At 41.0% G+C, this 27,301-nt stretch overlaps 1 protein-coding gene across 1 annotated transcript in view; it reads left to right on the plus strand.

Annotated features, from left to right (window-relative positions):
- Nucleotides 1–11,513: 11,513 nt before the first annotated feature.
- ZC3H8 (zinc finger CCCH-type containing 8) overlaps nucleotides 11,514–27,301 on the plus strand; it is a 42,774-nt gene continuing 26,986 nt past the window's right edge. The window contains exons 1-2 of the mRNA XM_026449784.1: nucleotides 11,514–11,723; nucleotides 16,348–16,432. Of these exons, the coding sequence (XP_026305569.1) occupies nucleotides 11,650–11,723; nucleotides 16,348–16,432 (159 nt within the window). The 5' untranslated portion in view covers nucleotides 11,514–11,649. The remainder of the gene's footprint in view (nucleotides 11,724–16,347; nucleotides 16,433–27,301) is intronic.

Raw genomic sequence — 27,301 nt, forward strand, 5'->3', positions numbered from 1 at the left:
CTTCCTTCCTTCCTTCCTTCCTTCCTTCCTTCCTTCCTTCCTTCCTTCCTTCCTTCTTTCTTTCTCTCTCTCTCTCTCTTTCTTTTCTCGCTATCTTGTTTTCTTTCCTTTTTTTTTTTTTTGCGACGGGGTCTTGCTGTTTCTCCCAGTCTGGAGTACAGTGGCGCAATCTCGGCTCACTGCAACTTCCTCCTCCCTGCTTCAAGCAATTCTCCTGCCTCAGGCTCCCGAGTACCTGGGATTACAGGCACGTGCCACCACACCCAGCTAATTTTTGGTAAAGACAGGGTTTCACCATATTGGCCAGGCTGGTCTCAAACTCCTGACCTCAAGTGATCCACCTGCCTTAGCCTCCCAAAGTGCTGGAATTACAGGTGTGAGCCACCACACCTGGCCTCAGTTCAACATATTTTCTAATTCACTTCGTGAATTCTAATTTGACCTATGGAATTTTTAGAGGTATGTTGTTTAATTTCTAAGTATTTGGAGGTTGTTGTTGTTGTTGTTGTTGTTATTTATTATTGATTTCTTATTCAATTCCATTATGGTTAGCGAATATACTCTGTATTATTTCAATACTATTACATTTGTTAAAGTTTATTTTATAACCCAGTTTATGGTTTATCTTGGTGAATTTTCCATGTGCTTTGGATATTTGTGCATACCTATTTAGGACCATTATGACTTTATGGTGAATTTACCTTTTTGTAGTTACATAACATCTATATTTATCTCTGCTAATTTTTTACTCTAAGGTCCACTTTGATACAGTCACTTTGGCTTTCTTTGGTTTAGCGTTTCTTAGTATGTATTTTACCAACCTTTATTTTTAACTTACCTATATCATGTTTAAAGTGAGTTTCTTGCCAGGGGTGGTGGTTCACACCTGTAATCCTAGCACTTTGGGAGGTTGAGGTGGAAGGATCACTTGAGCTCAGGAGTTCAAGACCAGCCTGGTTAATATGGTGAAACCTCGTCTCTACTAAAAATACAAAACTTAGGCGGGCATGGTGGAGTGCGCCTGAAATCCCAGCTACTCAGGAGGCTGAAACAGGAGAATCCCTTGAACTTGAGAGGTGGAGGTTGCAGTGAGATGAAATTGTGCCACTGCACTCCAGCCTGGGTGACAAGAGCGAAACTCCATCTCAAAAAAATAAATAAATAAAATAAAATAAAATAAAGTAAAATAAAATGAATTTCTTGTGGAGAACACATAGCTGGATCATATTTATCCATTCTGACAACCCCTTTGTTTTATTTGGTAAATTTATCCCACTTGCATTCAATGTACCTATTAATATGTTTGATTTTAAGTCTATCTTTAACATTTTTTCTATTCATTCTCTTGTTGCTCTTGTTTTTTTCTTTTCTGCTTTAACATTTTGGGATATTCCATATTTGATTTATTTATTATGTCTTTGAATATTCATTGAGTTTTTAATTTTAGTTTTTATATTTTTCAGTTCTCAAAATTCCATTTGGTTCCTCTTTATGTCTTCTCTTTTTTTACTGAGATGCTCTACTTTTTCCATTTGTTTCAAGGGCATTTAGTGTAGCACTTTTATAAAGAGCTGTTTCGAAGTCTGTCAGATAATTCCAACATACAAGTCATCACAGCTTTGGCATTTGTTGATTGTCTTTTCCTAGGCAATTTGAGATTTTCCTGATTCTTCGTATGCCAAATAAGTTTGAATTGTATCCTGGAGATTAGGAATAATAATATGCTATAAAGCCTCTGTTAAATCTTAGTTAAATCATATGCAGAATGTTTATGTTTTTGTTTTTATAGGTAATAGACCTGGTTAGGTTCAGGCCTCGATTTCTACCCACTGTGATTCCAGTGCCTGTTCAACTGAATGCCTTTGCAATGCTATTTAAATCTTAGATCTGTACTACCAGGGACCAGTCAGGACATGGATGAATTATGTCTATTCAACTCTCAAAAGTCTTTGGCATGGCGTCTATGATCAGATCCATGCATGCACAACTCAGTGGTAAGCCCAGGGGTTCAGAAATTTATGATGTCACTTTTCTAGGCCCCTTCTTCATTATGGTCTCCTAGAAATTTTTCAGGTCCCTGGAGCTTTATTTTTTGGTTGTCCAACCAGAAAGCTTGAGCTTCAGTTAGCCCCACTTCTGCACACGTTTGCAATTGTACCTATGTCTGGGCTTAGTGGCAGGAGGACCAAAGAAAAAAGAAAATTAAAAACTTAACACTATTTCAGTGGTACTTTGAATTCTCATCTTCATCACCAGTATGCCTCCTTTAATTATTTTCTAGAGTCTTCAAACAATTCCATGCATCCTATCTAGGTAAACCTATATTCAGGGGATATAGTGTGCTTTTACTATGTTACCCAGAACCAGAAATCCCAATATGTATAAATTTTAACCACCAAATACCTTAGTAATATTGTTCTATTCACTAAATATTTACTTAGAATGATCAGTTTCTTCATTCTCCATTTTTTTCTTATAACTCAAACCTTTCACCTGACATTTGCTGCTATCAAATTCATTCTTTCTAATTTCTAAATTTATTCAGAATTCTCGTAATTTGCTCATAGTGACCTCTCTGTTTTTGTTTTCCTAAATATATCTTATAGATCACCTCCATTTTTGAATAATATAGTTTCAAAGTATAGAATTCTAGTTCGGAAGTTTTATTTTCTTTCAATTTATTGAAGATACAATTTTATTGTCTTCTGGATCCCTTGTTGCTGCTGTGAAGACAGCTGGCAGTCTAATTGTCATTATTCTGAAGGTAAACTTTTAAAACTCTTCTGTGGCTACTTTACATATTTTCTCTGCTTTTCTGTAGTTTCAGTATGGTGTGTCTTCGTCTGGATTTCTTTTAATTATCCTGCATAGTATTTGTTTAATGTATTGATCTGTAAATTGGTGAGTTTCAACAATTTGGAAAGGAAAAGTCTCAAAGTCTCAGCCTTTTCTTTCTTTCTTTCTTTTTTTTTTTTTTTTTTTTTTTTTGAGACAGAGTCCTGCTCTGTCACCCAGGCTGCAGTGCAGTGGCACAATCTTGGCTCACTGCAACCTCCACTTCCTGAGTTCAAGTGATTCTCCTGCCTCAGCCTCCTGAGTAGCTGGGATTACAGGTGTGAGCCCCCATGCCTGGCTATTTTGTATTTTTAGTAGAGACAGGGTTTCACCATGTTGGCCAGGCTGGTCTTGAACTCCTGACCTCAAGAGATCCACCTGTGTCAGTCTCCCAAAGTGCTGGGAATACAGGCGTGAACTACCACACCCGGCCAGTCTTTTCTTTTCAAATATGTCCTCCTACTCATTCTTTTTTTCTTCTCTTCTTATAATTATTATTAGTTATATGTTAGACATTTAAATCTATTATTTATGTTTTTATAATAATCTCTTCTGTAAGTTCCCTTTTTTGGAGTGGCAGTCTCTCTACGATGTACTCTGGATAATTTCTTCTGACTTATCTTCCAGTTCACAATTTTCTTTTAAACCCTGTCTACTCTATTAATGCCATCTTATTACTCAAAGTCTAATCGGATAATCAGAATCACTAGAAGATAAATAGATAAATAGATGACAGATGATAGCTAGCTAGATTTACAGGGATTTGACCTTATGCAATTGTGGGAGCTGTTTAAAACAGTCTGTAAAGATCTTGTCTGATATTGGAGCTTCAGAGCTATAAGGTGGGGCCAGGCACAGTGGCTTATGCCTGTAATCCCAGTACTTTGGGAGGATGAGGTAGGAGGATTGCTGAGACCAGGAGTTTGAAACCAGTCTGGGCAACACAGTGACACCCCATGGGAATGCAGTGAGCTATAATTTTGCCACTGATGGAACAAGACCTTGTCTAAAAAACTTTTAAAATCTACAAGGCACATATTCAGGAAGGGAAGTTGGATGTAAAGTGGGGAGAATGAGGACAAACTAGAATCCCTGAGCATAAACCATAACCTGTATTAGTGTCTTAGTCTGCTGTACTTTAATGATGTAGGCGTTGTGCAGGAGAATCTTGAGCCCTTTATCATGGAACTAAAGACATGCTTGGCCCAGAATTTAGAAAATCTGAAGGAGGATCTGGGGTGAGTTATATCAGGTCTTGTTGCTGTCCCATATCAACAAGGCAAACCAGTAAACAACAATGTGCATGAGTTGCAATAGCATCTTCTGCCCCTTCACTGACCTCCCGAATGTAAAAAGCAATATGGCTGCTGTTTTACTTCCACCTGCCAAATTTTATGCAAAATCTATCTTGTGGTTCACTCTAACTAGAAAAATGCAGGGTAAGAATCCTGGAAAACATGGGTTAGCCTAGCTAAGATGACATGTTACAAGATCACCGAGTATACCCTAAGATGACATGTTACAAAATCACCAAGTATACACTTTTTTTTCTTTTTTTCTTTTTTTGAGACAGAGTCTTGCTCTGTCACCAGGCTGGAGTGCAGTGACACGATCTTGGCTTACTGCAACCTCTGCCTCCTGGGTTCAAGCGATTCCCCTGCCTCAGCTTCCTGAGTAACTAGGACTACAGGAGCCTGCCACCATGCCTGGCTAATTTTTTGTATTTCAGTAGAGACGGGGTTTCACCATGTTGGCCAGGATAGTCTCGATCTCCTGACCTCATGATCCGCCCACTTCAGCCTCCCAAAGTGCTGGGATTACAGGCGTGAGCCACTGTGCCTGGCCCAAGTATACACTTTTTAACTAGGTACCTATAAATGTCTCTTTAACCCATATTTAGTTTTCAGATAAAAGCAATAGCAAAGTCATGCCTCAGCCTAACATGATGCAACAATCCCCCATTCAACCAAAAACATGCTACCCGTTTTCCCAAGGATAAAACGTACCTTTTTCACTTTTGGGTGATGTTCATTCTTCTTGGAATTCTTCTTTTAGCTCAGTCACATGCCTCCTTTTATAGCCCATAACTTAAACGAGATATAAAGTTAACTACTATTAACATATTTTGTGTCAGATGGGAGGGGAATAGTAGAAGGGAAAATTTTAAATATATGTGCGTGTGTGTGTGTCTATGTGTGTGTATTTCTACACCCATATTTCCACAAATTTATATCAAATTAAGAATGATATATTCATAAATATTGCAATCATTTTTGCTACTGGTCATGTAGCTGGGAAGCAGCATCATTCGTTTGGGGTAGTTCCTGAGGTTCATTGCCTCATGCCAAGGAAATCAAGGATGCAGACACACAACGACTGAGTTTAAGAGCAGAAGTTTAATAGGTGAAAGAAAGAGAAAAGCTGCCTTGTGCAGAGGAAGGGGTCCCCAAAATTTCCAGGTTCAGGGAGAGATGTGGGTGGTTTTATAGATGAGCTTGAGGAGGTGGTATCTGATTTACACAGGGTGCAAAGGATTGGTCGGACCAGGTGTGCCATTTATATGGTGCTTGAAGAAGGTAGCAACCTCACCCTAATTTTTGATTATGCAGATGGGTTTGGTACATGACTGGCGCCATGTTGCCTGTTCCCTGACTATACATGTGGTGACAAAGAAAAGGAAAGATACAGCCTCCATGTTGGATATGCCTGGCTCCTAGGTAGCCCTTTTCTATTGGCACAGCTGCTGGCATTTACCTCTGCAAGGTTCTAGCTTTCTTTTCTATGTCTGCTGCTTGATTTTTCAGGCTGCTCTTTGTTAGAAAAGAAATTATTTTGGAGCTGCTTTTTATTAAAAGGGAAACCTTACTGAGGACTCTCTTACCCTCATTAACAGCCTAAACAATTTATTTTAAGCTCCTGTATCAGTTGCAGCTGATACTTGTACAACCACCTTCTGCTCCTACCCTTTGCCATATTCTCTCTGCTCTCCCAAGCTGGTCTTGACTCCTTGCTGGGTGTGAGGCAGGAGAATAGGGTCTGGAGGCAGGGAACTTAAGGCCAATTGGCGCTGAATCAAGGAAAAACACCAAGGTCTTGGGGCAGTGAATCTGAGGCCAATTCACACTGACTTCCCAAAGCTGGATCAAAAGGAAAACACCTGGGTCTGGGGGAAGGGACCCTAAGGCCAATTACTTGATATTAGTAAATATCCTAAAGCTGAACCAAAAGAACCCCCCCCCCCCATCTCCTCACACCAGGGTAGCAAAGGATCAAAGGCTACTTTCGCTACAACTCTCTCCCCTCTACCACATCTCAGATGGAAAAGGAAAGTGCCCTGGATTGGCTGAGGGCCTAGTAGGGGCCATCGCTTCATCTACATAGGGTGCCAATACACCGCAGCCTTCAATTAGCCAGAGACCAAATCCTTCATCTATAGGTACCTCAAAAGGAGTACTTAAAACCCAGAAAACTTCGCAACTGGGCCCTTGGGCTGCTTGCTCTGGCCCATTCCCACCCTTTGGAGTGCTTTCTCGCTTTAATGCATGCCTGCATTTGCTGCTTCGTTCCTGTGTTTCATTCCTTTGTCATTTTGTGAGTTTTGTCTAATTCTTTGTTGAAAAGACCAAGGACCACCACAACTTACGCTCAAGTACCCTCCTTCCGATAACAGGTGGTTTCCCGGAAGGGTTTGGGGCGCTTTCAGTGCTGCCTGTGGTGGTGGTGTTTTCTATTAACTTCAACCATGGAACATAGGATTACTTAGTACCCTGCCCGGGAAATCACCTGCATTCTAGACATACTCTTCCTTAACTTCACTGTGTAGTCAGGATAACTTGTTAGTTAGGATTAATCACCCCTGCCAATACAATAAGCCCCTTCTTTACCTGTTCATTCCCTAGCATGAGGAGCCCCAGGTGGCCAAACAGCAGTCTCAACCTCAAGTTTAATGGACTCATTGTCATGCTCCTTGAGGCAAACATTCCTACTTTCGGGATTAACTCTACACCGGTGGTTCTCAAGTGAGGAAGATTTTGCTCCCCCAAGAAGACACTTGGTAACGTCCGGATACATTTTGGGTTGCCACAACGGGGGAACAGCCGCTACTGACATCTAGCGGTAGAGGCCAGGGATGCCGCCAAGCCGTCTACAGTGCGCAAGACTGTTCCCGATCATCCAGGCTGAAATGACAATAATGTCGAGGTTGAAAAAGTCTGCTCTAAACCAGCAGAGCCCAAAGTCGTGGAGATAGGAAGCAAACATTATTCTAGGGCATCACTAGGAATAATACAGAGAGGATCTACTCCCACTTGCAAGCTTTGATTCCCAGACCCCATGTCTCCTGGCTATGGGAGAAACAGCACCACCTATTGGTGATTGCTGATTTATAGCACATACTCATGAGGTATTATACCTAGCTCATACTGGAACTGAGTTATCACAGGCCATTTCACCATTTTAACATGTCAGCTGCTTTATTTTATTTTGGTAAAAGAAATATAAAATTTGCCATTTCAACCTTTTTTTTTTTTTTTTTTTTTGAGATGGAGTCTCACTCTGTCTCACTCTGTTGCCCAGGCTGGAGTGCAATGGCACCATCTCGGCTCACTACCACCTACTCACCTCCGCCTCTCAGGTTTAAGCGATTTTCCTGCCTCAGCCTCCCGAGTAGCTGGGATTACAGGCGCCTGCCACCTTGCCTGGCTAATTTTTGGATTGTTAGTAGAGACATGTTGGTCAGGCTGGTCTCAAACTCCTGACCTCAGATGATCCACCCACCTTGGCCTCCCAAAGTACTGGGATTACAGGAGTGAGCAATTGTAGTCATTTTTAAGTGTATAATTCAGTGACATTAGTCACATTCACATTGTTGTGCAACCATCACCATTATGTATTTCCAAACTTTCCCATCACCTCAAACAGAAATTCTGTCACTTTTAAGCAACAATTCCCCATTTCACCCCCTCTCAGTCCCTGGTAACCTCTAATCTACTGTCTGACTCTATACAGTTCTCTATTCTACATATTTCGTATAAGTGGAATCATACAATATTTGTCCTTTTGTGCCTGACTTATTTAACTTAGCATACTATTTTCAAAGTTCAGCCAGGACACAAAATTCAGTTCTGACAGCATGTATCAGAGCATCATTCCTTTTTATGGATAAATAATATCCTGTGTGTGTATCACATTTTATTTATCCATTAATCAGTGGATGCACACTTGGTTTGTTTCTACCTTTTGGCTATTGTGAATAATGCTGCAATTAACATGAATGTACAAATATATGTTTCAGTCCATTTTCAATTCTTTTGGGTATATACCTAGGAGTGGAATTGCTGGGTCATATGATAATTTTATGTTTAGGCCAGCTGCTTTATAATAATAGGGAATTTCACTTATCTATTGCTATACAGGATAGCAAATTAGCCTAAAACTTTGTGGTTAAAAAAAATTGATCTTCTTTATTATTATTATTATTATTATTTTTGAGATGGAGTTCCACTCTTGTTGCCCATGGAGTGCAATGGCATGATCTAGGCTCACTGCAAACTCCACCTCCCGGGCTCAAGCGATTCTCCTGCCTCAGCCTCCCAAGTAGCTGGGACTACAGGCATGCGCCACCACGCGCAGCTAATTTTGTATTTCTAGTAGAGATGGGGTTTCACCGTGTTGGCCAGGCTGCTCTCAAACTCCTGACTTGAGGTGATCCACCTGCCTCAGCCTCCTAAAGTGCTGGGATTACAGGCATGAGACGACACAACTGGCCCAACACTGATCTTCTTATATCCTCTGTGGGTCATGAATCTGTGAGCTGCTTAGCTAGGTGGTTCTGTCCCACAGTTTCTCATGGGATTGCTGTCAAGATGTCTTCCGGCTTCCTTAGTGCTGGGAGATCTGTTTCCAAGGTACCTCACCCACATGGCTGGCTCTCCACAGGCACCTGAGTGATTCATGACATGGTGACTGACTTCCCTTCATGCAGATAATTCAAAAGAATAAAGCAGAAACTACAATGTCTTCTTATGACCTCACAAGTCATGCATCATCACTTTTGCCACATTGTATTTGTTAGAAATAAATCAGTAAATTCTATCCACATTAAAGAAGAGGGGACTAAGTCTCCACCTTTTGCAGGGAGAAGTGTTAAGGAATTTTTGAATACATTTTAATATGACCACACCATCCACTGATTTTGTTTTTTGTTTTTTTTTGGTTTTTTTTTTAGATGGAGTCTCATCTGTCGCCAGGCTGGAGTGCAGTGGCGCGATTTTGGCTCACTGCACCCTCCACCTTCCAGGTTCAAGTGATTATCCTGCCTCAGACTCCCGAGTAGCTGGGACTACAGGTGCGCGCAATCCCGCCCAGCTAATTTTTGTATTTTTAGTAGAGACGGGGTTTCACCATGTTGGCGGGATGGTCTCTGTATCTTGACCTCGTGATCCACCGATGCTGGCCTCCCAAAGTGCTGGGATTACAGGTGTGAGCCACCACGCCCGGCCCCATCCACTGATTTTTTAAAATTTCAGGATTATATTTTTTATTTCTAGAAGTTCTACTTGGTTACTTCTCCCCAGTTCCTCGATGAGATTTTTTATAGTTTCTTTTTTATTAGTTAGATATTACCATATAGTAAACTACTTAAAAACTTAGTGACTTAAAACAGGAACCGTTTATTTAGCTCACAATTAATGTGGGTTAGTAATTTGGACTGGGATCATCTGAGAGTCTTCGGTTCTCTGCAGGACTCCATCACGTGTGTGCTCAGCTGTATGCTGCCTAGGAGGCTTTGCTTTTAGGGTTTTGCTAGCTGTTGACTGGGTGTTTTCGCTCTCCTCCATTTGCCTTATCTTCCACATGTCTCTCCCTTATCGTCAGCAGGGTAGCCTGAACTTACTGTCCTGAAGAAAGCAGGCATAGAAGAGAGAGCAGACACATACAAAGCCTCTTGGGGCCTTGGCTTGGTATTGGCAGGCCACTTCTGCATTCTACTAGCTAAAATAAGCTGTTCTATCAGGCAAAGTCAACTTAGATTAAAGAGGAGGTGAAATAGATCCTACCTCTTTGTGGGAGGAGCTGCAAAGTCACCGCAAAGGACGTGGATACAGGGAAAGTTGGAGAATTTGGGGCCATTTTTGGCATCAATCTAACACAAACGTATGTAGCCTTTTATATATATAGTCTTTGTCTGAAAATGCTAGTGTCTGATGCCTTTGCAGGTCAGATGTTTTAGCTGCTTTTTACCTGCTAATCGAATTTTCGTTTGTGTCTGGTTATCTTTTGCTGTATGCTGGACATTTTACATAAAAAAATGTGTATGGTAACCATTTGAGTTCTATAATAGTGCTTCCTGCTAAAAAGGGAGTAATTCTAGTTTTCATTTCCTTAATTCATTTTTTCCTCTCCATTTTTAGTAATGATTCATGTTCCACAGGTGATTGCCTATAATATAAACAACACAGGAAAGTAGAATTTCCCTTGGAAGATATCTGGTTTCAAATAGTTCCCTTCACTAATTGGTAGAGGGATCCTGATTCATGCCAAGAATCAGTCCCTTCACTTACAGAAGCAAGTCAGGTTCTCTATCACTGGCCCAACCTAGGGTTTGCGCCTTCCTTTCTACTATTGCCTTAAATGGCATTACATTGAGTGAAACTGAGCAATTCCCGGTTCTGCAACAGCATGCTCTATTTTCCTGCCTTAATACAATTCTCTCTACTTAGAATGTCCATTTACTCTTAACTTCATCTTTTCCTATGGAAATATCTCAAGACCCAGCCCAAATACTCCCTTCTCAAGAAGCCTTCCCAACTGGATGCAATTTTTTCTCTCTTCTGAATCCTCTTAGTATTTGGTACTTTTTAATGGACTTTTTGGTCTTGAGGTTACTTGTGTATTCATTTTAATCCCATTCAATTGTAGAGACCCTACAAGTTACATTACCAGACACATATCTGCTTATTCATTTCAAAAATGTGGATGGTAATAGAACATCTTTTACAGGGCTGTTGTGAGGATTAAGTTAGCTAACATATGAAACGCAATTTCTAAGGAATAGTAGTGGAGTGCTCAGATAAATGTTAGCTGTTACTACCATCCCTTGCAAATACTGTGATTTTGATGGAACAGTTTTCACCAAGGTGAAAGCAGAATCCTAACAAATCATTTTAAAAATTCTGGGCTGGGGCGGGGCGGGGTGGCTCACGCCTGTAATCCCAGCACTTTGGAAGGCCGGGGCGGGCGGATCACGAGGTCAAGAAATCGAGACCATCCTGGCCAACATGGTGAAACCCCGTCTCTACTAAAAATATGACCAACATGGCGAAATCCCGCCTCTACTAAAAATACAAAAATTAGCCGGGCGTGGTAGCACGCACCTGTAATCCCAGCTACTCAGGAGGCTGAGGCAGGAGACTTGCTTGAACCCGGGAAGCGGAGGTTGCAGTGAGCCGAGATCATGCCACTGCACTCCAGCCCGGACGACAGAGCTAGATTCTGTCTCAAAATAAATAAATAAATAAGTAATAAATTAATTAATTAAAGTCTACTATCTGAGGTAATGGACGAAAGAGCCGGCGGAAGGGCAACAACGGCGGCGCCTGCGCAGAGCCGAGGCGAAGGTGGCAGGGAGGGAGCGGGCTTGCACAGAGCCGCGGAGGGCGGATCGGCGCATGTGCGGGGCGGGTGGGGCTGCGCGGGGCGGAGCCTGTGGCCCTGGTGCGGCTGTGGGTCCGTCTTGTTGCGTACGAGTTGTCACTCTCTCGGGTTGTTACTCTGTAGCTTCCCGGCTCGCGAAAGGGAGGACCTGTCTGGGTCATGGATTTTGAGAATCTTTTCTCAAAACCCCCCAACCCGGCCCTCGGCAAAACGGCCACGGACTCTGACGAAAGGTGATCCCACATCTTTTCATCCTTTGAATGCAGGGGCTCAGCGGGACTCCGCCTCTTAGTTTCTTCTGGATTGGAGGCCGTCCGGAACCACGTCCGGCCCGAGTCGGGAGAGCCCGTGGGGAGCACGTGGGCCGGCCGGACGCCACCGTCTGACCTATAGAGTTCGTGCGGGGTCCGGGTGGGAGCAGAAGCTGAACACGGGGCTCAGGCGTAGGCCGCCATGGTCGGGGCTGCCGAGAGCCTGGGCGGGGGAGCGGGGTGGAAGCCAGAAGGCTCCAGAATGCACCCCTTTCTCTGCACAGCAGCGGGTTAGGAGCCCGCTTCTGTGGTCCGGTAGCGTCTGTCTTTACTATTGTTGCCTGTTTCCACGAGACCGTAAACTCCCAAAGGACACTGATTTGACCTCTTCACTGACACATGCTAGGCTCTTTTCTGTAGAAAGGACGAAACCACAGTTTATTAAAAGGTAAAGAATAGGGAATACTCTGCCATTAGGCCACTGATTGGCATGGAAAGACCCTAAAGACCACAATAAAGCAACAGACATCATTTGGACTTAATATTTCCATTAGGTTGGAAAAGCAAAGGAGACTTTTGGTCAAATGGCCCTAATTTGTAGATTTCATTTTTGGAGCAGTGCGTAGTGCTTACACCCAGATGTTCACTTTTTATTCTTTGAATTTGAAATGCTAAAAACTATCTTTGTTCTTAAACCTACGTCTTTTATTTCCCTCAACTGAGATATATTTCCAATTATGGTTGATTTTACCTCTCGATATTGCTCAGCTGTTCACTCTATCTCAAATTTTAACTGATCATCCAGAGCTTTACCTCGTGCTTTACATGAAATCATTTAATCCTCAAAACGAACTTAAAGAGAAAATGATGCTGTCTTTGTTTTACAAATGGGAAAATGAGGCACGGAGAGGCTAAATAACCTGCCGAGATTGCACAGTGTAAGTTGGAAAAACTGTGTCCAGGACCCATGATTTTATCACCAAGCTTCTCATGCAAAATGACTAAAATAAAATTAGGCCTATAAATATTGGAAAGAGACAAAGACTCTAATTACTTGCAGATGATATAATTTACTAAGAAAAATAACTGGAACTAATTGATACGTTGTAAAATACATAAGAATTCATCATCAAAAAAAAAAAGTTCACAACATGTAAAAATCCCAACAGCAGCTATCAGTTTGAAAGTGTATTGGACAAAAATTCCATTCCCAAAAACTTGACTGCAATACATAAAAGACACTTGGAATTTTGCCAAAATGATGGGTGAAGGATGGTATGGAAGTATGGTGAGCTGTCCATATTATTTGCCCATTTTTCTTCTTTTTGATCTTTTTCAAATTCTGGGATCTCTTATCTGCGAGTACTTTACTCCCAATTGTCATTTGTCTTTGCCTATGGCATTATTTTTCAATGTATAAAGGAATGGGGATGTTGTGGTTTTGTTTTATCCAGTCAAATGAATCAGTCTTTTCTCATACGGTTTCTGGTTTTTTTCCTAGTAATTTGTGATGGGAGTACTTCTCATTTATTAAAAAAATCGTATTCAGCACCTGCTATGGCTTTGGGGATATAGCGGTAAATGAACAAGAAATGAAAATTTCTGTACTAATGAATTTACGTTATTGGGGGAGGGGGAGAAAACATTACATAAATATATCGTATTTAAATACCCTGAGAAAGTGAATGAAGGGTAAGGGGAAAGTAAGTACTGGTGGTATGGTAGGGAGGGGGCAGATTTTTTTATTTTGTTATTTTTATTTTTTTGAGCAGAGTCTTGCTGTGTTGCCCAGGCTGGGGTGCAGTGGTGCGATCTCGGCTCGCTATAAGCTCCACCTTTCGCTTTTGCACCATTCTCCTGCCTCAGCCTCCGGAGTAGCTGGGACCACAGGCGCCTGCCACCACACCCGACTAATTTTTTTGTATTTTTAGTAGAGACGGGGTTTCACTATGTTAGCCAGGATGGTCTCGATCTCCTGACCTCGTGATCCACCCACCTCAGTCTCCCAAAGTGCTGGGATTACAGGCGTGAGCCACTGTGCCCGGCCGGGAGGGTGTAGATATTTTAAGAAGGTAGATAAGGAAAGCCTCACTGATAACGTTGGTAAGTTTTAAAAACCTGTGTAGGGACCTGAAGGAGGTGAGGGGGTTTCTTAGTCTAGAGGAGTGGAGAAGAGTCTGTGTAAAGGTCCTCAGGGGAAGTGAGCTTGGTGTGATTGGGTTAGGGGAGCAAAGTGGCCAGAAGGACACCTAGGATGGAGTAAGAGGGACTTGGAAGTCTGAGAGGTATTGGGGTAGGGTTATGGGAGCCCAATCATGGAGTAACTGGTAGGTGCCAAAATAAGGACTTTGGCTTTTACTCTGAATGAGACAACAGAGCATTGGAGGGTTTTTCAGCAGTGACATTTGAAATATTTTAGCAGGGTCATTCTAGTTGTGTTGAGAGTAGAATGTAGGGGTGCCAGAGCAGCTCGGATTGTATTAGTGGCAAGAAGTGGTCGAATGTGGGTATGTTGAAGATAGAACAAACGGGATTTCCTCCGAGATTGGATGGGGATGTAAGAGAGGAATCAAGATTGACTTTAAGGTTTTGGTGGGGATCTTGAGAGCGATGGCATTGCCGATTTAGATAGCAAGAAGGATTAGGCTTCAGAGAGAAGAGCAAGAGTTCAGTGTTGGATGTTTTAAGATTACATGTGTCTAGTAGATGTTCAGGTGGTTATGTTGAGTAGGAAGTTAGCTCTGTTTGGTTTTAAGAGGAGGGGTTTGGGTTGGAGACTTGGATTTTGAAATCAACTACATACAGATGATATTCATAGTGATGATATAGAAAGGGATAGCCTAGAATGAGAATATAGACAAAGAAGAGAAGAGATGAGAACTGACTTTTAAAGTTGTGAAGATGAGGAACCAACAAAGGAGACTGAGAAGTTGTAGCTGTGAGGAAAGAAGAAACTAGAAGAGCCCACTATCTCTGAAGCTAAGTAAAGAACATGTTTTACACAGAAGAGGTGGTCAACTCTGTCCTATCCTGCTCATAGGTCTAATATGGGTGCTGAGTATTGTAGACCTTCATAGTGAAAGGAGACATCTATTTAGAATGGGCAGTGTTGAATAATAGTGTGATTGTAGGGCACATACTTGGGAGCCCTGCCTGCCTGCTGGGGCTCAGATCTCAGCTCCACCATGTATTAGCTCTGTGACAAGTTACATATCTTTTCTGTGATTGTTTTCTCATCCAGAAAATGGGCTTTTAGTATGTATGTCATAACACTGTTGTTTGTGATAAGTGTTACGTGTATGGAGCAGCATCTGGCACAGAGTAAGCATCATTCAAGTGTTGGCTGATGCTGTTACTGCTATCGAGGTCGTTATCGTCATTATTCCTCTGCCTAAGGAGAGTTTGCCTCCTACTCCATGAGGTGATTCATTACTGGAAACTATAGCAATAAAGGTTCACAAGTATTTGGGATTTTTGGTTCTTGTAATGGTGGCTTCGGTAGAAGGCTCACAACTTGGTACCTCATCTGATGGATGTAACTCAGGAGCCCTGAGTCAGTGTAAACTGTTGAATTGGACAAAGCTGTGAAGCCTGAGCTCCTGTAACTTTGAAAGAAGAGCCAGAGAGCCACTGTTCACATTCTACTTGTGCTGTCAGTGCTTTCCCTTTGTAACATGTTTCCTTGAGATGGGACATATTGCCCAATTCCTTGCCTTTATCTGGTGTATAACTCATATTTTAATTCACAGCTTTTCCCAATCTTGTGTTCAGTAGTCACCACTTACTAAGACACTATTTTCTTCAGCTCCCTGTATCTCTAGTATCAACCATTATTTAGATACACCTATACATTTTATTGGCTTCTTTGTTCACCAGTTTCTTTTATTTCCCATCCCTCTTGGGTTCATATTTAGTTTCACTGGAATATCCTCAAGTAATTGTCTCAGACTGTTGTATATATGCGTGGTCAACTTCTCAGTCCTGTAAGTCTAAAAACAGTTCTTCTTTTTCGTCTTTACACTTAAATGTGTTTGTCTTGCTCCTAATCTCAAAAGGTACTCTGCATTCTGCCTAAAATACCCTTCTTCCTCACATTCCTTTCTCCTCTTTGTTGGCTAACTCATAAGTATCATTTAGGCTGTAAATGCCTCTGGTCCCCAAGTCTGGGTTGTGTTCTGCGTATATGCCCCTATACTTACCATATACCATATTGAAATAGCTTTATTTTTTTCTCCCAAGCAGATGGAAAGCTCTCAGAAGACAGTGACAGGGTCTGTATTTTTCATTGTTGTAGTCCAGGGCCTAAGGCCTGGAGCCTGTTGAATTAATGGAATGATGGATGAATGAATGATTTATATAGCTGCTAATGCTTGAACATTAAGGTGGTATGATCTAAAATTTTAGTTTTATAGGTTATTCATAAACATGTATTGACATTTATTGGTCATCATAATTTTGTACATTACCTGGAGTATTTGGTGTAGAATTTGAATTTGTAATTTCTTTGAGGATAAGGTGAAGACAAGCCAAAGCAGCGAATTGTAACACTGTGGTATAAACTCTTCCGGTTGAAAAAACCCTTTTGTGTTATTTGATATTTTTGCAGAATCAATGATGAAATAGATGATGCAGAGGTTGAAGAAACACAAGAGGAGAAAATTAAACTGGAGCATGAGCAAATTCCCAAAAAAGTAAGATTAAGTTGACAACTGTTTAAGTTAACACATTTTTTTTTCTCAGTTTCACATGGAACAACAAAAAAAGAAAAAACAGATAGAAGTGGACATGAGAAATTAATGAAGGATCCTACTTGTCTCATTTTAACCAGCATTCGGGACCCAGTTACTTAAAGAAACCTGGTTATACTTTTTAAAGAAATTATTATTCAATAACATTATTGTCATTTAACATGACCTATTTTTAATAATTGCCTTTATTTTGGCTTTTGTTGTTTCCAAAATGGATTGTAAACAGTTTCAAAAGCTTCTTTCAAGTTGGGTTAACATTTTTGAGAGTTATGATTTGTTAACTTAACCAACCTTAATGATTTATAGCTTAAAGCCCGTCTTAGTTCATTAGGGCTGCCATAACAAAGTACCACAGACCAGGTGGCTTAAACTGGGCGCAGTGGCTCACGCCTGTAATGCCAGCACTTTGGGAGGCTGAGGTGGGTGGATCATGAGGTCAGGAGTTCAAGACCAGCCTAGCCAATATGGTGAAACCCCATCTCTACTAAAAATACAAAAAAAATTAGCTGGGCATGATGGCACGCGCCTATACGCCTGTAGTCCCAGCTACTAGAGAGGCTGAGGCAGAAGAATCGCTTGAACCCGGGAGGCGGAGGTTGCAGTAAGCCAAAATCCCGCCACTGCACTCCAGCTTGGACGACAGAGCGAGATGCCGTCTCAAAAACAAAAAACAAAGAAAACCCCAGAACTTTATTGTCTCAAGGATCTGGAGGCTGGAGGTCCCAGCACAAGGTTTTGGCAGGGTTGGTTCCTTCTGAGGGCTGTGGGGAAGAATCTATTCATTCCTCTCCCCTAGCTCCTGATGGAGTGCTGGCAGTCTTTGGTGTTGGCTTGCAAAAGTATCATCCTGATCTCTGCCTTCATATTCACATGGTGTTCTCCCTGTATGCCTGTGTCTGAATTGTCTGAATTTCCTATTTTTTGAGGCAGAGTCTTGCTCTGTCACTCAGGCTGGAGTGCAGTGGCACGATCTCTGCTCACTGCAACCTCCTTCTGGAGTCAAGCAATTCTCAGCCTCCCAAGTAGCTGGGATTACAGGTGTGCACCACCACGCCCAGCTAATTTTTGTATTTTTTGTAGAGACGAAACGTACATGGGTTTTGCCATGTTGCCCAGGCTGGTCTCGAACTCCTGGGGTCAAGTGATCTGACCGCCTCGGCCTCCCAAAGTGCTGGGATTATAGGCCTGAGCCACTGTGCCCGGACGAATTTCCATTTTTTATAAGGAACTCAGTCATTGAACTGGGCCCACCCTAATGACCTAATCTTAGTTAATTACACTTGCAATGGCCCTATTTCCAGAAAAGGTCACATTCTGAGGTATTAGGGATTAGAAGTTCATTATAAGAATTTTAGGAGGGCACAGTTCAACCCATAACAAAGATAATGTCTATTCCTGTCTTGCCCTTCTTTTCTGTTTTTGAAAATGCAGAAACCCCATCTCTACTAAAAATGCAAAATTAGCCAGGCATGGTGGCAGGTGCCTATTACTCGGGAGGCTGAGGCAGGAGAATTGCTTGAACCCGGGAGGTGGAGGTTACGGTGAGCTGATATCGTGCTACTGCACTCCAGTCTGGGCAACAAGAATGAAACTCCGTCTCAAAAAAAAAAAAAAAAAAAAATTTTGAGTTTTAACACAGTATGGAAGAATGGGTTAAATTGTCACTGAGACTCATAAGACAGAAATATACTTTTAATAGTATATCTTTTACTTAGCTTGCTTATTTATTCATTTATTTATTTATTTATTTATTTTTGAGATGGAGTCTCTGTCGCCCAGGCTGGAGTGCGGTAGCGTGCTTGGTTCACTGCAACCTCCTCCTCCCAGGTTCAAGCAATTTTCCCACCTCAGCCTCCCGAGTAACTGGGACTACAGGCACATGCCACCACACCTGGCTAATTTCTGTATTTTTAGCAGACATGGGGTTTCACCATGTTGTCCAGGCTGGTCTCAAACTCCTAAGCTCAAGTGATCCGCCAGCCTCGGCCTTCCAAAGTGCTGGGATTACAGATGTGAGCCACCATGCCCAGCCTCCTTAGCTTTATAAAAGAATACAGGACAGAAGATAAAGCAGGTACAGTATCTTCATCTTCTTGGAAGCCTCTCAGCTACCCAAGTAAGCAACTTCTTTTGCCCTCTGGGGCCTGTGTGGCTTCCAAAGATGAGAGCCAAAGTTGACGGCAAGAAATTGCAACTTTAAGTTCCCACAAATTTTCTATACTACTTGAGTCACATAGGCCTCAGTCTTTTATGCCCACTTTTAGCTCCTCCAGTCGTTGTATTATATGTTATAACCTTGCACAGCAGACGGGCAGAAACAACATTCTACAACTGTCTTATGTACTTTCCACAAAACACTATTGGGAGAAGATGGACTAAGATAGGTTATTCCCAACCAGGCTTGCTTCAGCGCAGGCTTTTCACTCACAAGTACGTAAAAGGTGAATACATTATCAAATAAATATCACAGCTAATTAATTAACTTACTTATTTTTGAGACAGAGTCTTGCTCTGTTGCATAGGCTGCAGGTAAAGTGGCGAAATCTTGGCTCACTGCAACCTCCACCTCCCAGGTTCAAGCAGTTCTCCTGTCTCAGCCTCCCGAGTAGCTGGGATTACAGGTGACTGCCACCCACCTTGCCTGGCTAATTTTTGTATTTTTAGTAGAGATAGGGTTTTGCCATGTTGGCCAGGCTGGTCTCGAACTCCTGACCTCAAGATCTGCCTGCCTCGGCCTCCCAAAGTGCTGGGATTACAGGTGTGAGCCACAATGCCCGACCACAGCTTATTTAAAAGAGAACACCCAGGTAAACACTTTGCAAGTTAAGAAAGAGCATTACCTCAGAGCTATTGAGGGTTTGATTTCATACCACCACAATAAAGCAAATATTGCAGTAAAGCTAGGCACAGGAATGTTTTGGTTTCCCAGTGCATATAAAAGTTATATTTATACTATACTGTAGTCTGTTAGGTGTGCAATACCACTATATCTTAGAAAACAGTATATATTTTAATTAAAAATTCTTTGTCGCTAAAAAATGTTAACAACCAGCGAGTCATCATTTTGATGGCAGAGGGTCTCGCCTCAGTGTTGATGGCTGCTCAGGGTGGTGATTGCTCTGGCAATTTCTTAAAATAGGACAGCAGTAAAGTTTGTCACCTCAGTTGACTTCTCCTTTTACAAAAGATTTCTCTGTAATATGTGATGCTGTTTGATAGCATTTTACCCACAGTAGAACTTCTTTCAAAATTGGAGTCAATCCTCTCAACCCCTGCCACTGCTTTATCAGCTAGGTTTATATAATATTCTAAATCTGTTGTCATTTCAACAGTGTCCATAGCAGCTTCACCAGATATAGATTGCATCTCAGGAAACCACTTTGCTCACTCATAAGAAACAGCTCCTCATCTGTTCAAGTTTGATCATGAAGTTGCAGCAATTCAGTCACGTCTTCAATCTCCACTTCTAATTCTAGTTCCCTTGTTATTTCCACCACACCTCAAATTACTTCCTCTACTGAAGTCTTGAACTCCTCAGTCATCCCTGAGAGTTGCAATCAACTTTCAAACTCCTGTTAATGTTGACATTTGACCTTCTGCCATGAATCACGAATGTTCCTAATGGCGGCTAAAATGGTGAATCCTTTCTAGGTTTTCAATTTACTCTGCCCAGATCCATCAGAGAAATCACTTTCTCTGGCAACTATAACCTTAAAAAGTGTATTTCATTCTTAATTAAGACTTGAAAGTCAATTCCTTGATCCATAAGCTGCAGAATGGATGTTGTGTTTGTGGACATGAAAACATGCATCTCCATCAGAGCTCTTGGGTGACTGGGTGCATTGTCAATGAGCAGTAATATTTTGAAAAGGGTATTTTTTCTGAGCAGTAGGTCTCAACAGTGGGCTTAAAATATTCAGTAAACCATGCTGTAAATGGATATACTGCCATCTAGGCTTTTTTGCTCCATATGTAGAGCACAGGCAGAGTATATTTAGTGTATACTCTTAAGGGCCCTAGAATTTTCAGACTGGTAAATGAGCATTGGCTTCACCTTAAAGTCATCAGCTGCATTAGCTCCTAACAAGAGTTAACCTGTCTTTTTGAAGCCTTTTAAAGTATTTTATTTGTATAAATTTAGAGGGTGCAAGTGCAATTTTGGATTACATGCATAGATTGTAGTGGTGAAGTCAGGGTATTATTTGAAGCTTTGAAGTGAGGTATTGACTTCTCTCTAGTCCTAGGTGACATCTTCTTCCAATATAATGCTGTTTCATTTACTCTGAAAATCTGTTGTTTAGTGTAGCCACCTTCATCAATGATCTTAGCTAGATCTTCTGGATAATTTACAGCTTTTACATCAGCACTTGTTACTTCATCATGCACTTTTTTTTTTTTTTTTGACACAGAGTCTTGCTCTGTTGCCCAGGCTGGAGTGCATTGGCATGACTTGACTCACTGCATCCTCTGCCTTCTGGGTTCAAGCGATTCTCCTGCCTCAGCCTCCCGAGTAGCTGGGACTACAGGTGTGCACCATCATACCTGGCTAATTTTTGTATTTTTAGCAGAGACGGGGTTTTACCATGTTGGCCAGGCTGGTCTCGAACCCCTGGCCTCAAGTGATCTGCCCGCCTCGGCCTCCCAAAGTGCTGGGATTATAGGCGTGAGCCACTGTGCCTGGCCTATCGTGCACTTTTATGTGATGGAGACATTGTCTATTCATAAACCTCAAGAACCAACCTCTGCTAACTTCAGACTTTTCTTCTATAACTTCCTCACCTTTTTCCATCTTCACAGATTTGAAGAGAGTTAGGGCCTTGCCCTGGATCAGGCTTTGGCTTAAGGGAATGTTGTGACTGGTCTGATCTTCTATCCAGACCAATACAACTTTCTCTGTATCAGCAATAAGGCTGTTTTGTGTTCATATCATTAGTGTGTTCATTGGAGTAGCACTTTTAATTTCTTTCAAGAACCTTCCCTTTGCATTCACAAGCTGGCTATTTGACTTATGAGGCCTAGCTTTCAGCTTGTGTCAGCTTTTGACATACCTTCCTCGCTAAGTTTAATCATTTCTAGCTTTTGATTTCAATAGAGACATATGACTCTTCTTTTCACTTGAACACTTAGAAGTCATTGTAGGGTTATTAATTAGTCTAACTTCAGTATCTTAGTGTCTCAGGGAATAGGGAAGCCTGAGGAGAGAGGGAGGGAGAAAAACAGGAGATAGGATGGTTGGTGGAGCGGTCAGAACACATGCAACATTTATCCATTAAGTTCTCCATCTTATGTGGGCATGGTTCCTGGCACCCCCTCAAAAATTACAGTAGTAGCCAGGCGCAGTGGCTCACACCTATAATCCCAGCACTTTGGGAGGCCGAGGCGGGAGGTCGAGACCATCCTGGCTAACACAGTGAAACCCCATCTCTACTAAAAATACAAAAAAAAAAAAAAAAAATTAGCCGGGCGTGGTGGCGGGCGCTTGTACTCCCAGCTACTCGGGATGCTGAGGCAGGACAATTGTGTGAACCCAGGAGGCGGAGCTTGCAGTGAGCCAAGGTTGTGCCACTGCACTCCAGCCTGGGCAACAGAGCGAGACTCCGTCTCAAAAAATAATAATAAAAAACAAAATTTAAAAATTACAATATTAACATCAAAGACCACTGATCACAAATCACTGTAATAGATATAGTAATAACAAAAAAGTTTGAAATATTGCGAGAATTATCAAAATGTGGCACAGAGACACAGCACATGCTTTTCGAAAAATGGTGCCAGTAGACTTGTTCAATGCAGGGTTGCCACAGACCTTCAATTTGTAAAGAAATGCGTTATTTGTAACACACGGTAAAATGAAGGACATTAAAATAAGATATTCCTATAACTTTCTTTGTAGGTATCTCACATCTTATATACCTTTTGTTATATTTATCGCTAAGTGTTTAATGAAACTATTGTGAATAATTTTTGTTGTTGTTGTTGTTGTTGTTGAGATGGAGTCTCGCTATGTCGCCCAGGCTGGAGTGCAGTGGCCGAATCTGAGCTCACTGCAAGCTCTGCCTCCCGGGTTTACGCCATTCTCCTGCCTCAGCCTCCTAAGTAGCTGGGACTACAGGCACCCGCCACCTCGCCCGGCTAGTTTTTTGTGTTTTTTTAGTAGAGACAGGGTTTCACTGTGTTAGCCAGGATGGTCTCGATCTCCCGACCTCGTGATCCACCCGTCTCGGCCTCCCAAAGTGCTGGGATTACAGGCTTGAGCCACCGTGCCCGGCCGTGAATAATTTTTTTAAAGTATCATTTTCTGGCTGTTGGTTTCTCAGTGGTTGGCATACACACATATGTAGGGATGCATGGAAGACGGATTTTTGAGTTCTTGTTCACATTTCTGAAAATATCTTGAATTTATCCTCATTGTTGATAGATAGTTTGGCTGAAATAGAATTAAGTTTGAGGTTACTGCTCCTTTGTCTTCTACTATCCAGTGTTACAAAGGTGAAGTCTTACCAATTTCATTGTAATATCTTTGTAAGTATCCCATTTTCTCTGGAAGCTTTAAGGCTCTTCTCTTCATTCTTGGCATTCTTAATTCTATGAGATTGTGAATCTTTTTTTATTCTGCTTAGTGCTATTGTGGTGAGATTATTTACTTACATCCTTTTATATGAGACAGATCTCTTTTTATCTCTTTTTTCTTTATATCCCAAGATATTTCCTCTGTTTCTATTTATCATCATTTCATAAATTACAATTTAACTAAGATCTTATTCTTGTTTTGATAGCTTTCTAACATTGTTTTTGAATATATTTTGAATATCTTTGTGTATTTTTTAATTTTTGAGTTCTTTTTCTCAAATGATGGTTGCTTCTTCTGGATCTATTTTTCAGTTATTTTCTTGCTTTTTTGTTATGTTCTGTAGATCAGGGATCGGTAAGCATTTTCTATAAAGGACAAGACAATAAATATTTTAGATTTTTAAGCCAAGAAGCAAAATTGAGGATGTTATGTAGGTACTTATATAATGAAGGAGAGAAAACAAATTTCCACAATCTTTGACTGATAGAATTCAGTACATAATAATAGTCGTTTTTGTTTTTTTTTTTGTTGTTTTTTGTTTTTTTTTTTATTATACTTTAAGTTCTAGGGTACATGTGCATAACGTGCAGGTTTGTTACATATGTATACATGTACCATGTTGGTGTGCTGCACCCATCAACTCATCAGCACCCATCAATTCATCATTTATATCAGGTATAACTCCCCAATGCAATCCCTCCCCCCACCCCCCTCCCCATGATAGGCCCCATTGTGTGATGTTCCCCTTCCCAAGTCCAAGTGAGCTCATTGTTCAGTTCCCACCTATGAGTGAGAACATGCGGTGTTTGGTTTTCTCTTCTTGTGATAGTTTGCTAAGAATGATGGTTTCCAGCTGCATCCATGTCCCTACAAAGGACGCAAACTCATCCTTTTTTATGGCTGCATAGTATTCCATGGTGTATATGTGCCACATTTTCTTAATCCAGTCTGTCACTGATGGACATTTGGGTTGATTCCAAGTCTTTGCTATTGTGAATAGTGCCGCAATAAACATACGTGTGCATGTGTCTTTGTAGTAGCATAATTTATAATCCTTTGGGTATATACCCAGTAGTGGGATGGCTGGGTCATATGGTACATCTAGTTCTAGATCCTTGAGGAATTGCCATACTGTTTTCCATAATGGTTGAACTAGTTTACAATCCCACCAACAGTGTAAAAGTGTTCCTATTTCTCCACATCCTCTCCAACAGCTGTTGTTTCCTGAGTTTTTAATGATTGCCATTCTAACTGGTGTGAGATGGTATCTCATTGTGGTTTTGATTTGCATTTCTCTGATGGCGAGTGATGATGAGCATTTTTTCATGTGTCTGTTGGCTGTGTGAATGTCTTCTTTTGAGAAATAGTCGTTTTTAAATACAAGTCATGAGAAGAATGGGATTCTTTGTCAGGTAATTATTTGCTTAATTGGGGTTCAAAGTTACTGTTCTTTATCATCAAAATTGATTACAAAGATTCATCTGTTAAGCTGATATAATAAGACTTTATTTCATCTGTGAAAGTATCTTTTCTCTACAGATAGATACTGCCAAATACTGATATCAGTTCACCAGAATATAATTTTAATTGAGCATATTAGTTGCCTGGAAGGCATTTATGGAACTTTATTCTTCTCTTAGATTTGTCTTTTAGCATGTTACTACATTGCAGATGAATCACTGCCAATCGAAGGTTAGGTGGAAGTTGCATAGTTAAATGGATTTTGTTTTATTTATTTATTTATTTATTTATTTATTTATTTATTTATTTGCGATGGAGTCTTGCTCTGTCACCCAGGCTGGAGTGCAGTGGCCGGATCTCTGCTTACTGCAAGCTCCGCCTCCCGGGTTTACGCCATTCTCCTGCCTCAGCCTCCCGAGTAGCTGGGACTACAGGCACCCGCCACCTCGCCCGGCTAGTTTTTTGTATTTTTTAGTAGAGACGGGGTTTCACCGTGTTAGCCAGGATGGTCTCGATCTTCTGACCTCGTGATTCACCCGTCTCAGCCTCCCAAAGTGCTGGGATTACAGGCTTGAGCCACCGCGCATAGTTAAATGGATTCTGAAGCACTTACATTAAAGTCTGAAAAAACACTTCCGGAACTGTTTGAGTGTGCACAATGTATCTGCTGCAAATTAATGTGGGTATGGAGATCTTGTTCCTATGTTAACTTTGAACAGCACAGTGATACTGAGCAGTATCAGTAACACCTGTGAACTCATTAAAAGCCAAGGAAAAGCACTGGGACGTATTTACCTGATTTTAAATTGTCTGATGAAGCTCCAGTTTCCTCATATCTTTGAGCAGCTGTTCTTGCCAAAAGGCCACTTAAGAACTTTATTTTCTCTGGACAGATTTCTTTAACTGCTATAATCCATCATGATTTAATTAACTCACTACCAGCTTTCTTTGGCTACAAATAAAACTTACTTGATTATAGCCTTGTTTTTGTTTTATTTTTGGAAAGAAAGAAATTTGTGGATTTGATCATTTATTTTACATTTCCTAATTAAAAAAGTAATAATTTTAATCAGAAGAGAGCGGGAGTAAAATTTCTCATTTTTCTGTTACTCTCTTGTGAGTTGGGAATATTGTGATGAATGCTTAATACTCTAATGTCAACATACATTGTGTTCTTTTAGCACTACTGTAGTATTGTTACATAATAACCACAGTGATTTGCCATCTGACTCGACAGTATAATGATTCACAGTTCACTGTGCCTTTAAATACTTGACCTTTGAAGTCTGCTTTTTGTGTTTTGATGTGGTAAGTATGCTCTGGAAATAAAAAAAATAAAATGGCATGAGGTACTCAATGAGGCACTCAAAATGTTGACAATTTATAACTGTCAGGGCAATTTGTAGTGCACTGAGCATCTCTGTGAAGTGATGAGAATGCCATGAAGGTCTCTTGAAGCTACTCAACTCTGCTGTTGTAGCAAAGAAGCAGTCCATATAATATGTAAATGAATGAGTGTGCCTGTGTTGCAATAAAATTGTATTTATGGACTCTGAAATTTGAATGTTATATAGTTTTCAAGTGTCATGAAATGTTCTTTTGATTTCCTTTGTTTCAACCATGAAAAAAATATGTAAAGTTCATTCTTAGCTTGTGGGTGTTTACAAACACAGGTGGCAGAGCGGATTTTGCCCTTGGGTTGCAGTTCATTGACTCCAGCTCTAGATTTTTGTCACATTCTTTTGTATTCTTTTGTTGTCCATTCATTTAAGAAAGGTCCAGAGAGTTACTAGATGTCCTTTGCTGTTGTATTGGTAAGTCTGTGTTTCTGAAGGCCTTTTCTCTAAATAGGAAGCCTGACGGGGTGGTGAGTGAGTGGGCTATGCGGATAGGAGGTTTCCCAGTAGTGTTAACAGTTCTCAGCCCACTTTGTGCCATGCACCCCCTTTAGCAGTCTGATGAAGCCTGTGGACCCCTTTTTGAGTTTTTTAAGTGTATAAAATAAAATATTTTTGATTACAAAGGAAATTGATTTGATTGAAATCCAGTTTATCAAAATATTAAAAACAAATGCTATAGAGTAATATGTTCTTTATTAATACATTGAATATTAAGACCTAGCAGAGCAGTTAGTCTGGTTATTCTAATTTTGCAGTGATCGTGAACATAAAAGATATTTTGAGATCTGCAACTATAATGTGATACATGAAAATATTTGTAATTTGTATTAGTGACAGTCATAGGCGCTGCTGATACTGCTATATTTTGTGTCCTATGTTCAAAACAGAAGAACATATTTGAACATACTTCCTTTGTTCAAATACCAAATGTCAATTTGGAGGTTGATGAAAATAATATGTGGTTTTCTTCTCATTCAAGTTCACTGAATTTTCTGAATTCAATCCATAGGCCTTTGAGGGGGGTCTCTGGACAGCAGGGTGAGAATTCCTGCTTTATGGTGAGTAGGATGGAGTATTTTTCTGGTAGGGGTTGCTGCCAAATGCCAGCATGTGGAAGATTTAGTACCTCCATGTGGGTGGTCGTAGTACCCACATCTTAGCTTTTACCAGACATTCTATTTCACTTCTTTGGATAACAGCCTTCTCTTTTTTTCCTAGGGAAAGTACCTGGGTGATTGTGTTCTGGAGAGGGAGAGGCAGAGAGAATTTGTTGTAACAGCTTTGTCTGTTTTATGTAGAATTTTAATTCAGTCTCATTTATAGCCCCATTTCTCACACTGTACCTAAGCCCAACCTTTGGAGCTTAACTTCCTTTTTGTC

The sequence above is a fragment of the Piliocolobus tephrosceles genome, chromosome 15 (genome assembly GCF_002776525.5).
Source record: "Piliocolobus tephrosceles isolate RC106 chromosome 15, ASM277652v3, whole genome shotgun sequence".
In the NCBI taxonomy this organism is placed as follows: Eukaryota; Metazoa; Chordata; class Mammalia; order Primates; family Cercopithecidae; genus Piliocolobus; species Piliocolobus tephrosceles.